General features: G+C 38.4%; 3 gene segments (V, D, J or C); all 3 read left to right on the forward strand.

The window, feature by feature from the left end:
* Nucleotides 1-1,025: 1,025 nt before the first annotated feature.
* On the forward strand, nt 1,026-2,255 carry LOC106971365 (T cell receptor alpha variable 8-3-like). The segment is given in 2 exon segments: nt 1,026-1,389; nt 1,516-2,255. Coding segments are annotated over 2 exon segments (441 nt in total).
* A 3,801-nt stretch (nt 2,256-6,056) lies between these two features.
* On the forward strand, nt 6,057-6,753 carry LOC128315996 (T cell receptor alpha variable 9-1-like). The segment is given in 2 exon segments: nt 6,057-6,102; nt 6,242-6,753. Coding segments are annotated over 2 exon segments (381 nt in total).
* A 5,704-nt stretch (nt 6,754-12,457) lies between these two features.
* On the forward strand, nt 12,458-13,378 carry LOC106971367 (T cell receptor alpha variable 8-3-like). The segment is given in 2 exon segments: nt 12,458-12,920; nt 13,029-13,378. Coding segments are annotated over 2 exon segments (387 nt in total).
* Nucleotides 13,379-14,232: the final 854 nt, after the last annotated feature.

The following is a 14,232-nucleotide window of genomic DNA, read 5'->3' on the forward strand; positions in this document are numbered from 1 at the left end:
CCTGATGCAGAGCTTGAACTCACAAACTGTGAGATCATGACCTGAGCCCAAAGCAAGAGTTGGAAGCTTAACAGACTGAGCCGCTCAGGAGCCCCTAAATTGGTCTGTTTTTTAATCAATTGCTTTGCAGAGAGGGTTCGGTTAAGGACTCTGAGATAGGAATATCACTCTGGATTATTCAGGTAGATCCAGTCTAATCACATGGGTAGTTAAAATCGGAGAAACTTCCCTGTACTGGTTAGAGGGAAATGGGACTCTGGATGAATGATCAAAGATGAAGCACTGCTGGCTTTGAAGATGGAAAAAGGGACCATGAGTGAAGGAATGTGGGCAGCCTTTAGAACCTGGGAAATGTAAAAAACCAATTTTACCCCCAGAGGTTTCAGAAAAGAAGCAGTCCTGAGGATGTCTTGATTCTAGCATCCTACTATATCAGCTTCTCAGCCTGAGGCTTACTGCCAGTAAGGCTATCCAAAGCTCAGCCTGGGGACACTAATCTGATTATCTCTGCTTACAGAATGTCTCCAGGGCGCCTGGGTGACTCAGTCAGTTACTCAGACTCAGGTCATGATCTCACAGTTGGTGAGTTCCAGCCCAGCGTCAGGCTCTGTGCTGACAGCTCCAGCTCCGAGCCTGGAGCCTGCTTTGGATTCTGTGTCTCCTTCTCTCTCTGCAGCAACCCCCCCACCCCCCCCCCAACTCATGCTCTGTCTCTCTCTCTCTCAAAAATAAATAAACATTAAAAAATTAAAAAAAAATGACTCCACAGCTACTACTGGAAGCTCTGATGCATTCTGAAGTCTGATAGTCTTACTGTATAATCAGTTTCTCTGTAAATTACTCCTCTATTTTACAGGCCCTATTATTCATAGGGACAAGGATTAATATTACCAACTACAGAAGACAATATATTATATGTTAGGGAAGAAAGAAAATCTGTTCAGTGGAAGTTTTTGATGTGTCTCTAAATAGAAGGGAAGCACAGATTAGCTTCGCAGGCTGTCTGGAGCCTCTGTCCTGTGTCTGGCCTCCAGTGGGCGATGTTGCACAAACTAGAGGTGCTGAAGCTCTCAGCACCTACCCCTCCGCTCCTCCTCCCTGGAGCTAGGGGGCTGAAGCCCGCTTTTTGAGTTCTTTGAGGTTAAGACAAGTGAGATATTCAGAGGTCAGAAAATACTCAAGATCATCTAAGAAGTTCTTGTATTTTTACCTAAACAAGGGACTTATCTAGTTCAACCTTACTCACATCTCCTATTTCCAAGAGCTGGGTTCCACGGCCGCTTTCCTGCTTGCTCAGGGGAGATCTTCCAGAAAGAAGCCTGCCGTGTCTTCACTGCTCAGCCATGCTCCTGTTGCTCATCCCAGTACTGGGGATGCTTTTTTCCCTGAGTGAGTAATATCCTATTATGGTCCTTTGTTCTACCATAAGTAACTTTTCTTACTCAAATTTTAGTAGAAATACTTTTCATAGACCGAGTCTGCACCGCTTTCACTGATACAGCATTGATTTTGCAGGAGACACCAGTGCCCAGTCAGTGACCCAGCTTGATGGCCATGTCACTGTCTCTGAAAAAGCCCATCTGGAGCTGAGGTGCAACTACTCCTATGGGGCAACTCCTAATCTCTTCTGGTACGTGCAGTACCCCAACCAAGGACTCCAGCTTCTCCTCAAGTACTTTTCAGGGCCACCAAATGTCCTGGTTCAAGGCATCAAAGGTTTTCAGGCTGAATTTAGGAAGAATGAAACCTCCTTCCACCTGAGGAAACACTCGGCCCACTGGAGCGACTCAGCCAAGTACTTTTGTGCTGCAAGTGACACAGTACCTTGGACTGCAGGGGGAGCTGAACACAAACCTCTTGAGGCACTAAGGAGGCTAAGTGCATCTGAACGGTTTTGGATTCTGACATAGTAGGACACACAGTACAGAGGCGTTCAGGGACTGGCTGAGCAAGTGTGGGGCAGATCTGCTCCAACCGGTTGGATATGGGAGTTGGGACACAGCACGGGAGCATTTTACTTTTCATTCATAATTGTATCTTTCAATAAACTGAACAAGGCGAACTCCTTTCGTAGCTTATTTCCTTCTTACAAACTTACTGCCTTCCCAACTTGGTAATTTTAAGATCATTTTGTTGGACTCTTTCTTCCTGGATCCACTCTGCGCTGGTATTTCCCCTCATTTTTAGGTGCCCATCTAGGAGGGAGGAGTTGATTGGTGTGGTGAGTAGCTCAGAATACAGTGTACTTATGGAGATTTTTAGCAACTTACCAGGAATGTTGCAGAAAGAATGGTGAATAACGCATATTTTTTAGCATTTCTTCAAGGACTGTTAAGGGTGCAGGAGACAATCTAGATGCCAGATTCTACTTATTTTAAAGTTAAGATCGTTTATTTTTACCAATTATAACGACAGGTTTCCATTGTTTTGATACCTTAAATTCTACAAATCTGTATCAGAAATCTTCAAAATTGGTGGGATAGTAACTTTGGCCAATTTTCTGACAAATGATGTCATTGTTTTCTTTTTTTTTTTTTTTTACTGTTGTTCTATTTTCAAATGAGTTTACCATTAGAATGTTAAAAATTGTTTCTTACCGTTTGGCATTTGAAGGGGAGGAAGAAATTTTCCTGGTCCAAGCTTCTTCCAGCTGGACAGATAATTAAATTTACACGAGACATTAACAGGAGAAAAAAATCCAGAATTTTATTACTTGCCCATGGAGGCCTACTAATGAAATTGAAATTTAAAGAAATGACCAAGGCAGGCAACATTTAGAGTTTTTAGCAAATAGACAATAAATCTGTGAGGAATTGACAGGACAAGAAAAACTTAACTTCAGGAGCTTCAATTAGTGAAGAATTCTAAACTCACTGTGAGGTTTTTTAAATAAAGGCTTAAGACTTTCATGTAATAATAGAAGGCAATGTATTTATCATTAACTTAACTCCTGCTTTTCATGTGTGGTGGTTCTTTTCATGTTCAGCCCCCCTATTTTGAAAAAAGTGACAAAAATTCTAAATGACAATTATGAAATGTTATAGGGGTCATACTCCACATTCAGCTGCTATCTGGTCTAATTACTGCAGAGTTCTGATTACAAAACACAGTTCAGCTAGTGCCTCTAGGTTTACATAAGGACTGAGTTAACAGAAGTACTGCTCTGTATGCTGTCCATCAGATCTTTCTCATCCCTTTATTTTTATTTTATCTTTTTAAAGTTTATTTATTTTGAGAGAGTGAAAGAGAGAGAGAGAGCATGAGCAGGGAAGGGGCAGAGACAGAGAGAGAGAGAGAGAGAGGGAGAGAGAGAGAATCCCAAGCAGGCTCTGCACTGTCAGCACGAAGTCTGACGTGGGGCTCGATCCCATGAACCATGAGATCATGACCTGAGCTGAAATCAAGAGTTGGTCACTTAACTGACCAAGCCACCCAGGTGCCCCTTCCTTATCCCTTTATAATACACTTCCCCACTTTGCTGAGGAGAAACCCAAACTACATTTCCCACAATCCCTTTCTTTTATCATCTAGTTCAAGTTCTGTAATTGAGAAGCATTTCTGCAATACTATACTTCAGAGTTTCAGGTCATCAGTCTTGCCATCTTTGCTTCATCAGATCTTCCAATGTCTATATGTCTAATTCACTGTGTTAAATTTCTTTCTACTTAAAATATTTGGATTTGTTTCTGTTTTGCTGACTGACTTTTGACTAATACATTTGGGTAAATCTAGGTTACTTAAGCAGAGCTTGTGCTCTTGAAGTCAGGACGTCTGAATAAAATCTATTATTAGCTAGTAGTTAGCTTTCAGCAATTTTCATTATGATCACACAGTTCTGACACATTCCACTCAAATCTACTGCTACAATTCCTCTATGACATTCCTCTACTTACGAACTCATGGTATGGATGATAGATTTCCTCATTTTGCGACACAACAAAAGCAACGGGCAAGGTTGACTTGCATAAGTGAAGGAAATGATGGAAGCCGAGACTGTTCGTGGGTTATTTCTACTTTGACTCCAGCTGGAGTAGGGTAGAGGCATGAGACAAAGGGCTAGGGACAAAGGAGGGAGACACTGCTTGCTCACAGAGGTGTGACATGGAGTAGATGGGAAAAGGAAGAGAGAGAAGAAATTATGAACTGAAACAATATCCAGATCTAAATTTTCTACCCGAATCTGAAGCTTGTTACTACATATAGCTTGATACAGGACCATGTAGCTGCTTTCTCTGAATTCATGGAGGGGAAGTTTTCCAGGAAGTACACTGAAATAGGCTTCCATGTTCAAAGATAAATATTAACGGGACTTGACGGATAGAAGGCATCCTTTTCTCTAAGTTTGTCCTGGGAACATCTGGAGTTTTTGTTCTAAGTTGAATGGGCAATAATAGTGAGAGTAAGCAGTAATTGTTTTTGCAGCTGCGACATCAATACTACCATGAAAAGAGAACAGTTTTAAAATTCTGTGAAGAATGGAGGCGTTTTTTCCTGCTGACCCCAGAAATGCTTCACAGAGACCTCAAATGTCCTCTTAGTTCAGGGTTCCTAAAGGTTATGTTGTCAATTTGTTTGATATTGGCTCCATCACAAACCACTTGAGATTTTTAACTTCCTCAAGTCTAACTTCTAGAGATTGTAATTTTTTTAAGTGGAGAGCTCTCCAAATTTGTACTTTTGAGTTGACGACCAACTGTTTTTTTTAATTTTAATTTAATTTTTATTTTTTAAATGTTTATTTTTGAGAGAGAGAGAGAGAGAGAGAGAGAGAGAGAGAGAGAGAGAGAGAGAATCCTGAGCAGGCTCCATGCTGTCAGCATAGAGTCCAACTTGTGGCTTAAACTCAGGAACCATGAGTATGACCTGAGCTGAAATCAAGAGTCGGCCGCTTAACTGACTGAGCCCCTCAGATGCCCCCCAACTGACTTGTATTTACAGAGAAGTCTCACCCTTGCTATAAAATGTTTCTGTATATCATCAGACACGTCCCTACCAACACTAGAAGCTGAGATTGAGCTCATCCTTTTGTTTTCTGAGGCAAATCCATATTATCTGCATATCCTATCCTGTGGTAAAAGCAATTTTGTTGAACTTATATATATTATATTGGCCAATAATGTTGGTAGATGGACATATGCAGAGAGCATGCTTGAGGCAAAATTTCCACTTAAAGTTTAGTGTCAGAGCATTTCTCCTGATGTACACAGACCAATCAGATTATCTGAGAATCCTTAAAATCCCAAGGGAGAAGAAAATAATGCCAGATAGTTTTATGGATATTCAATAACTTTAATAATCATATTTCTCCAATTCAGAGTTATATATTTTTTTACTTTTTAATGTATATAAATATAAAATTTACCTTTTCCTTTTGAAAGCTTTTATTAAATTGTGTGTCTCATAATTGATGTCTTAGATGTGAAGCAATATTGTAATTCGGGTAGCAGGAATTCCTCAACCATTCATCTATTCATTTATTTGTGCACTTAAGAAATTTGTTGGCCACCTGCTAAGTGTCCAACATTGTTTTAGGTGTGGGAATAGAGTAGTGAAAAAAAGTTTAAGTTCTTCCATCCCCAATCTATTAACGACTGAATATGTGTTATTGACATTCCTCTGACTTTAACCTAAAACTTACATAATATTTCAGTGTATCACTAAGAGGCTCAAAATGGCTAAAAGAGAAAAAGTAAAATAGAATTTTTCTTGGAAATGTCTCAGTTTGGAGCTTCCATGTTAGGCAGTGTGCTGGGAAAAAACAGATTTATGAAAAATACCAACTATTCTTTAGATTTACAAAGGACCATCTTGACAGCTAACAGGTGTCATAAAAATAGAGCCAGAGGCAAAGATATAAGACTCTTGAAAGGAGAACAAGTTCATAGGTTAACATGGCTCTGAGTTTATTACCTTTCTCAGACACACACACACACACACACACACACACACACACACATTTCCTGCTTCTATTCTGAGCTCACACTCATCCTCCTCTGTGAACTTAACTTTTTCTCCCACTAAGCAGTCAAGACGCAAGGACACCACAGATCTTAAAAATGAGCTCTTCTCCAGGACCACTGCTTGTGCTGTTATTAATGTTTGGTAGGTAAGATGGCACATAAAGCCTAAAAGCTTTTTCGTTCCATTATATTGGTGTCATCTTTAACTACAATTTTCTGTAAGAGGTAGAACCCAGATCATGCCTGAGGTGACCAGAACTACTGTTTTGTTTTTGTTTCAGGAGGAAGCAAGGGAGATTCAGTGACCCAGATGGAAGGCCAAATGACCCTCTCAGAGCGGGCTTCTCTGACTGTTAACTGCTCTTATGAAACCACACAGTACCCTGCCCTTTTCTGGTGTGTCCAGGATCCCGGAGAAGGTCCACAGCTCCTCCTGAAAGCCTTGAAAGCCAACGAGAAGGGAAGCAGCAAAGGTTTTGAAGCCACCTACCACAAAGAACCAAATTCTTTCCACTTGAAGAAATCCTCAGTGCAAGTGTCAGATTCGGCTGTGTACTACTGTGCCCTGAGGGACACAGTGACAGGGACTGCAGAGGGAGCTAAGCGTAAACTCTGAGCAAAACAGGGGCCCAGATGCTGAGCGTCTGAGCTTATCCTAAACTCTGGTTTAGGAAACAGAAGAGAGTCTACTGTGTTGTCACCCACTGTTCACCCCAGGTGCTTTTGTTGGTGTGACAGTCATCCAAATTAACTCTGAGAACACGGCGGAAAAACAAGAAGTGAACAGGCCTTCAATGGTGAGAGCCAAAACCAAGTCTGTCACCATAGTTCTTCAATCATGGCTGAAATTTGTGCTTTTGAAAGTATAAAATTAGGATCAATGTAATGGTCTATGTGTTCATCCTTGCATGAAATTCTAGCCCTTCGACCTTGTTCCAGGTCATCCAGGTAAACATTATATTTAAAGACACACCCATAACAGATGAGGTTGCAAATGCCTTAAGTCTCCCCGACAAGCTGGGGCAAGAAAGAATGATTTCTAGGGAAGCTGCAGCCCAAGAAACAATAGATTCTTTTTCCCCCCTTTTATTTATTGCTTAATTTATATCCAAGTTAGTTAGCATATGGTGCAACAATGATTTCAGAAGTAGATTCCTTAATGCCCCTTACCCATTTACACCATCCTCCCTCCCACAACCCCTCCAGCAACCCACGGTTTGTTCTCTAGATTTAAGAGTCTTTTATGAGAAACAATAGATTCTTAAAGGAAGAAAGAAAAATAAGAAATAAAGGAGGAGCAGAGAGTCCTACATATGACCCCACATGTGGAAAGAGAAGTTGTAACATTTCTTACATTATCTTTTCAGGAAATTCACATGGCAGACTTAAACTGATGTTCTCCATGCAGATTAAAGTCAAATTGTTATATTTGTTGCAATTGGAATAGTGCCTGCACCATAGTAAAATCTCTTCAAATATTTGCTAAATTAACAAATGAGTAAGAAAACCCATTACTGCTACCACAAAAAAGCTACTGATTTTTTTCATTAATCAAATCTATTCAACAAAGAATAATACATAGAACAGACAAAATTTGCTGCCCTTTGTTAGGTTATATCCTGAGGGATCACTCCTTTTACCGTTATTTTAAGCCCTTTATGTACATCATACCATGTAATTCTCTCAGAAATTGTTATAACTATGCTCCTTGTATACATAAGGATCCTGAGGCACAAAGAATTTAAGTCACTTATCCATAATCTCAAAGGTTGTTAGTAGCAAAGCCAGGACTCAAATGCAGGTTCTCCAAGCATATGTTTTAAGTTTTAATATAAAATACTTATGTACTCTATATTATATATATATATATACATATATATATTATATTATATCTAAATACACATATATATGTATATATATAGTACTCTGTATTACATACATAGTACCCTATATATTATATATATGTACTCTATATTATATATACACTATATTATATATAGTAGTACATATATATGTACTACTATGTTATATATATATATATATATATATCATAGATCACTCTATATTATATAAAGATGTACATAGATCACATTGCCAGTTGTAAGGAGAAGATTGAACAAGAAGTTAATCAGAAGTTTTGAGCAACTGTAGATCTGACTGAAGAAGGTCTTGTTGGCTTTTCTCCTCACACATGCAACCTGACTCTGAGTAGATATAATATATGCAGCAGAGCCAAGTCTGGTCTCTGATGAGCAGGGCAGTAGTAGACTGGAGTCTCCCTATCATGTGGCAGAAAAGGATGGAGGGTAGAGAAGCTAGATTTGGAGGCAGGCTTGGGCAGTATACTTGGAGGAAAGATGGAGACACATCTGAGCACCTCCTGAGTGTTTTCTGGCTTCATTTTTGTTGCAAAATAGTGGAGAGTTTTAATGAGTTTAATACAAAACGGCCCAAGACACATTTTCCTTAGGATTTGGGACACTGGAGTAGGAAGAAGGAGGAAAACAGTTTTTTTTTTCCTTTAAAAAAATGTATTTAAATTCTAGTTAGTTAACCTACAGTGTGATATTGGTTTCAGGAGTAGAACAATGATTCATCATTTACATACAACGCCCAGTGATCATTACAAGTGCCCTCCTAGAGTTAATTTTTAGTTCATCGGGATTTGTGTTGGGAATTGTAGAAGGGACACAAATCGGTAAGCGTAAAGGCTGAATGACCAATCTCTTAGGTACGGGATTTGTCTTTTGCTAATCTAGAATTGAAGTACAATAAACTGTACATATATGAAGTATACAATTAGATCAGTTTCAATTTATGTATATGCCACAATCAAGGTAATGAACCTTTCCATCATCCCCAATGGGTGTCTCTCTCCCTCTACCTGTGACCTCAGAAAATCATCTTCTCTCTGTTGCTGTGCATTACTTTCATAGATTTAGGTACTGCATGCATACTATTTTATTACTGTTTTTCTGTTTTATTATTGTTTTTCATGACCTATCTTTATTTTTTGGTTCTCTCTTCTCTTTTTTTTTCCTGACTCTTTTGGATTACTTGAATACTTTCTAATATTCCATTTTATATATTGGCTGTTGGCTATATCTCTTTGCATGTTTTGAGTGTTGGTTCTAGAGATTACAATGTATATACCTATTATTCAGAGACTACTGAGAGTTAATAATATACTGTTTCATGTAAAATGTTGAAATCTTGCACTATATAGCTCTTTATCTACCAGTCCTGAAGTTTGTTATAGTTGTTCATATTTATCACATTTATACACATTGAAAACCTTACCACTGAATGTTATAATATTTGCTTGAAATAGCTGTATGCATTTTAGAACTTAAAGAAAAATAAATCTATATTTTTTGGTTGTTCTTCAACTGAAACCATCTTTATTTCACCTTTATTTCAGAAAGGTTTTTCCACCAGATCTGTAATTTTGTGTTGATAGGTGTTGTTGTTCTGTGCCTTCAAGATGCTGTTTCACTGTCTGCGTGTTTTGTGATGAGAAATCATCCATGGTCATTAAAATAATTGCTCTCCAATATAATGTACAATGTCTTGCTTCCTTTTCTAGCTGCAATATATATATACATATATATACATAAAGACTGGATGACCAACCTTAGGTATGGCATTTGCCTTTTGCTAATCTATAATTGAAGTTCAATAAAATGCACATACTTGAAGTGTATATATATATATATATATATATAATATATATATATATATATAATATATATGTATATATATTCTCTAGCCAATGTTATATGTATGTTATTTTGCATATATTATATATATTATTATATAATTTTTGCTTGTCAATAGTTCAGTTATGATGTGTTTAGGTGCAATTTTCTTTGGTTTTATCCTGTTCAGAGTTTGCCAAGATTCTTGAATTTTTGTATTTATGTTCTTCATCAAATTTGGCAAGTTTTTGGCGATTCCCTTTTCAAGCATGTTTTCTGCTCTAATCTCTTTATCCTCTCCTTCTGGGGCTCCACTGACGTATATTTTAGACTTTTTGATATTGTTGCACAGGTCTTCAGGGTTGTGTCCATTTTTATTTCAATTTTTTTTTCTTGTTCTGAAGTTTTGATCAGGGTTTCTTGACTTTGGCACTATTAACATTTTAGGTCAAATAACTTTTTATTGTGGGAGGAGGCTGTCCTCCCTAATTGTCAGACTTCCTAGAAATATGCCTAGCTTCCACCCACTAGGTGCCACTAGTACTCTACCCCCCAAATTGTGGCAACCAAAAGTGTGCCCAGATTTAAGGAATGTCTCCTTCGGGGAGGAAGAGTCATCCTTCATTGGTAATCATTGAGTTAGATAATTTCTACTGATCTGTTTTCAAGTTCACTTACTCTTTCACTGTCCTCTTCATTTTGCTATTGAGCCCTTACTGTGGGATTTTATTTCATGTATTGTATTTTCCAGTCCTAAAATTCCCATTTGCTTCTTTTTGTCATTTCTATTTCTTTGTTGAGAATGCCCATTTTATCATTCATTTCAAATGTGCTTCCTTTTTACTTCAGGGAATACAGCTGAAAAAGTTGCTTTCACTTCTTTGTCTACTGGTTCCAGCATCTTAGTCATCTTGACATTTGCAGTTGTAGATTATCTTTCACTTAGATATTGGTCAATGTTTCTGGTTCTTTGTATGCTGAATAATTTTGGAATGCATCTTTTTTCACCCTTTTTTTAAATTTAAATTTTAGTTAGTTAACATACAGTGCAATATTGCTTTCAGGAGTAGAATTCAGTGATTCATCACTTACATACAACACCCAGTGCTCATCACAAGTGCCTTCCTTAAATACCCGTCACCCATTTAGCCTACTCCCCACCTCCCTCCCTCCATCAACCCTTTGTGCTCTAACCTTAAGAGTCTCTTGTGGTTTGTTTCCCTCTCTTCTCTTCCCCTCCTCCCATATGTTCATCTGTTTGTTTCTTAAATTCCACATATGAGTGAAATCATATGGTATTTATCTTTCTCTGATGGACTTATTTCACTTAGCATAATGCATTCTAGCTCCATCCATGTCATTGCAAATGACAAGATTTCATTCTTTTTTTTATGGCTAATATTCCATTGTATGTGTGTGTGTGTGTGTGTGTGTGTATGTATATATATATATATATATATATATATATATATATATATATATATACCACGTCTTCTTTATCCACTCCTTAGAGGATAGACATTTGGGCTGTCTCCAGAATTTGGTTATTGTTGGTAGTGCTGCTATAAATATTTGGGTGCATATGAACCCTCCCCCCAGGAAATCAACATTTTTGTATCCTTTGGATAAATTCCTAGTAGTGCAATTGCTGGGTCATAGGGTAGTTCTATTTTTAATTTTTTGAGGAACCTCCATACTGTTCTTCAGAGTTGCTATACCAGTTTGTGTTCCCACCAACAGTGCAAAAGCGTTCCTCTTTCTCCATATCCTAGCCAACATCTGCTGTTTCCTGAGCTGTTCATTTTAGCCATCTGACAGATATGAAGTGATGTCTCACGGTGGTTTTGGTTTCTATTTCTCTGATGACGAGGGATGTTGAGCATCTTTTCATGTATCTGTTAGCCAATTGGATGTCTTCTTTGGAAACGTGTCTATTCATGTCTTTGACCCATTTAACTGGGTTATTGTTTATTGGGTGTTAAGTTTCATAAATTCTTTATAGATTTTGGATACTAACCCTTTATCAGATATGTTGTTTGCAAATATCTTCTTCCATTCTGTAGGCTTTTAGTTTTGTTGATTGTTTCCTTTGCTGTGCAGAAGGTTTTTATCTTGATGAGGTCCCAATAGTTCACGTTTGTTTTTGTTTCCCTTGCCTTTGGCAATGTGTCTAGTAATAAGTTGCTATGGCTGAGGTCAGAGAGATGCTGCCTGTGTTCTCCTCTAGGATTTTGATGGTTTCCTGTCTCACATTTAGGTCTTTCACCCATTTTGAATTTATTTTTGTGTGTAGTGTAAGAAAGTGGTCTATTTCATTCCTCTGCATGTCGCCATTCAGTTTTCCCAACATCATATGTTGAAGAGACTGTCTTTTTTTCCCGTTGGATATTATTTCCTGCTTTGTTGAAGATGAGTTGACCATATAGTTGTGAGTCCATTTCTGGGTTTTCTATTGTGTTCCATTGATCTGCATGTTGGTTTTTGTACCAATACCAATACCAAGCTGTCTTGGTGACTATAGCTTTGTAACATAGCTTGAAATCCCAAATCGTGATGCCTCCAGTTTTGTTCTTCTTTTTCCAGGGTTGCTTGGGCCATTTGGGGTCTTTTGTGGTTCCATACAAATTTCAGGATTTTTTGTTCCAGCTCTGTGAAAAATGCTGGTGGTATTTTGATAAGGGTTGAATGCATCTTAAACATTTTAAATGTTGGGTTGCAACTTGAATTCCGAGTCTGATATATTTTAAAAAAAACCTGATTTTTCAGTGAAATTACTTGTTAGTCTACTTTTATATGACACCTCATTTCTAACAGACTCCAGGAAGAATACACCATCATAGGTTTGGGAAGGAAGAAATATATTGTGCAGAACTTTTCATACCTCAGAAAACAGAAGGAACACATAAACTAGTTCTTGGAGGGGCCTCCAGGGGACGATGCTGCACAAACTAGAGATCTTGTTGTCAACATCATCTGCTCACGCCCTCCCCCCTGCAGCTGGCTGAGTTCTTTGCAGACAGAGACAGGGACAAGAATCATCTGTCAGAAAGCTCCAGGTTCATCTCAGCAGCTTTTGCATTTTTATCTCAGCAAGGAACCTGTCCAAATTTACTTTCTCCACCCTTCTTATGTCCGAGGGCTTGGTTTCCTCAGCCAGTTTCCTGTCTGCTCAGGGGAGATTTTCCTGAGAAGAGCCCACTGCCTTTCTACTGCTCGGCCATGTTCCTGTTGCTCATCTTAACACTGGGGATATTTGCTCCGCGTGAGTAAAATTTCATATTAGTCTATAGTTCTACAGATTCAGCTGGATATACTGACTTTTCATTGTGAAGTGTGCACTGCTTTCACTGATACAACATTGATTTTGCAGGAGACACCGGAGCGCAGTCAGTGACGCAGCCTGATGTCCATGTCACTGTCTCTGAAGGAGCCCCTCTGGAGCTGAGGTGCAACTATTCCTCAAGTGGAATTCCTTATCTCTTCTGGTACATGCAGCACCCCAACCAAGGACTCCAGTTTCTACTGAAGTACTTCTCAGGGGACACTCTGGTTAAAGGCATCAAAGGTTTTGAGGCTGAATTTAAGAACCATGAAACCACCTTCCACCTGAGGAAATCCCGAGCCCTTGGCAGCGATGCGGCCAAGTACTTCTGTGCTGTGTGTGACACAGTGTCTGGGACTGCAGGGGGAGCTGAACACAAACCACCATGGTAGGGGAGTTTTTGGAGACTGACAGTCTCTTCCTGTGGTATTATTAGAGATCTCTTGCTGTATGATGACAAATGAGGCAAATCTTAGCTATTTCTATATAATTCTACAACTCCATGTCTGATAAACTTAATTTAGCAGGTTTTTGGTCTTTGTAGAAACTACATGATAATAAATAGTATTACAGAATGATGGAGAAGATAGTGTTCTGATCATACAATACCAAGATGCTCAAAGACTGGCCTTGAGGTTGACTGCCTACAAGGTTAACTATATGAGTTTTCATTTATCATTTCTTCTGTCAGCCAACCCAGAAAACAAAACATGAACTCCTCATGTTCTTTTCCTGAAAAGTTTGCCTGCTTGTTTCTCTATTCATTCACAGATCATTTTCTTGGAATTCACCCCCCCAACCTCTTCCCCCCACCCCCCACCCCACAGATCTCACTGTGCTGGTCAGAATGTGTCAGAATATTTTGAGTGTCAGTTCCTCATTTAAAAGGGACTCTGGAAAATTATTGGTCAGTTTTTGGAGATTGATTAGAATTATGAAAGGTTTAGAAAACTGTCATGGTCATGTTAACTTTGGGAACTATTTAAAATAGTGCAGGAAGCTGAAGATTTTAGCCCATCAGTGTTTATCCAAAGATTTTGTCTCACTTGTAAAAGTAGCCTCCTATTCATTTGGTTATTTATTTATTTATTTACTTATTTATTTATTTAATTTTATTTATTTATTCATTCATTTATTTATTTTAATTTATTTTTTATTTTTTAATTTTTTAATGTTTATTTTTGAGACAAAGAGAGACAGAGCACAAGAGAGAGGGAGGGCAGAGAGAGAAGGAATCATGGAATCTGAAACA

Source organism: Acinonyx jubatus, chromosome B3, assembly GCF_027475565.1.
Source record: "Acinonyx jubatus isolate Ajub_Pintada_27869175 chromosome B3, VMU_Ajub_asm_v1.0, whole genome shotgun sequence".
Classification (NCBI taxonomy): domain Eukaryota; kingdom Metazoa; phylum Chordata; class Mammalia; order Carnivora; family Felidae; genus Acinonyx; species Acinonyx jubatus.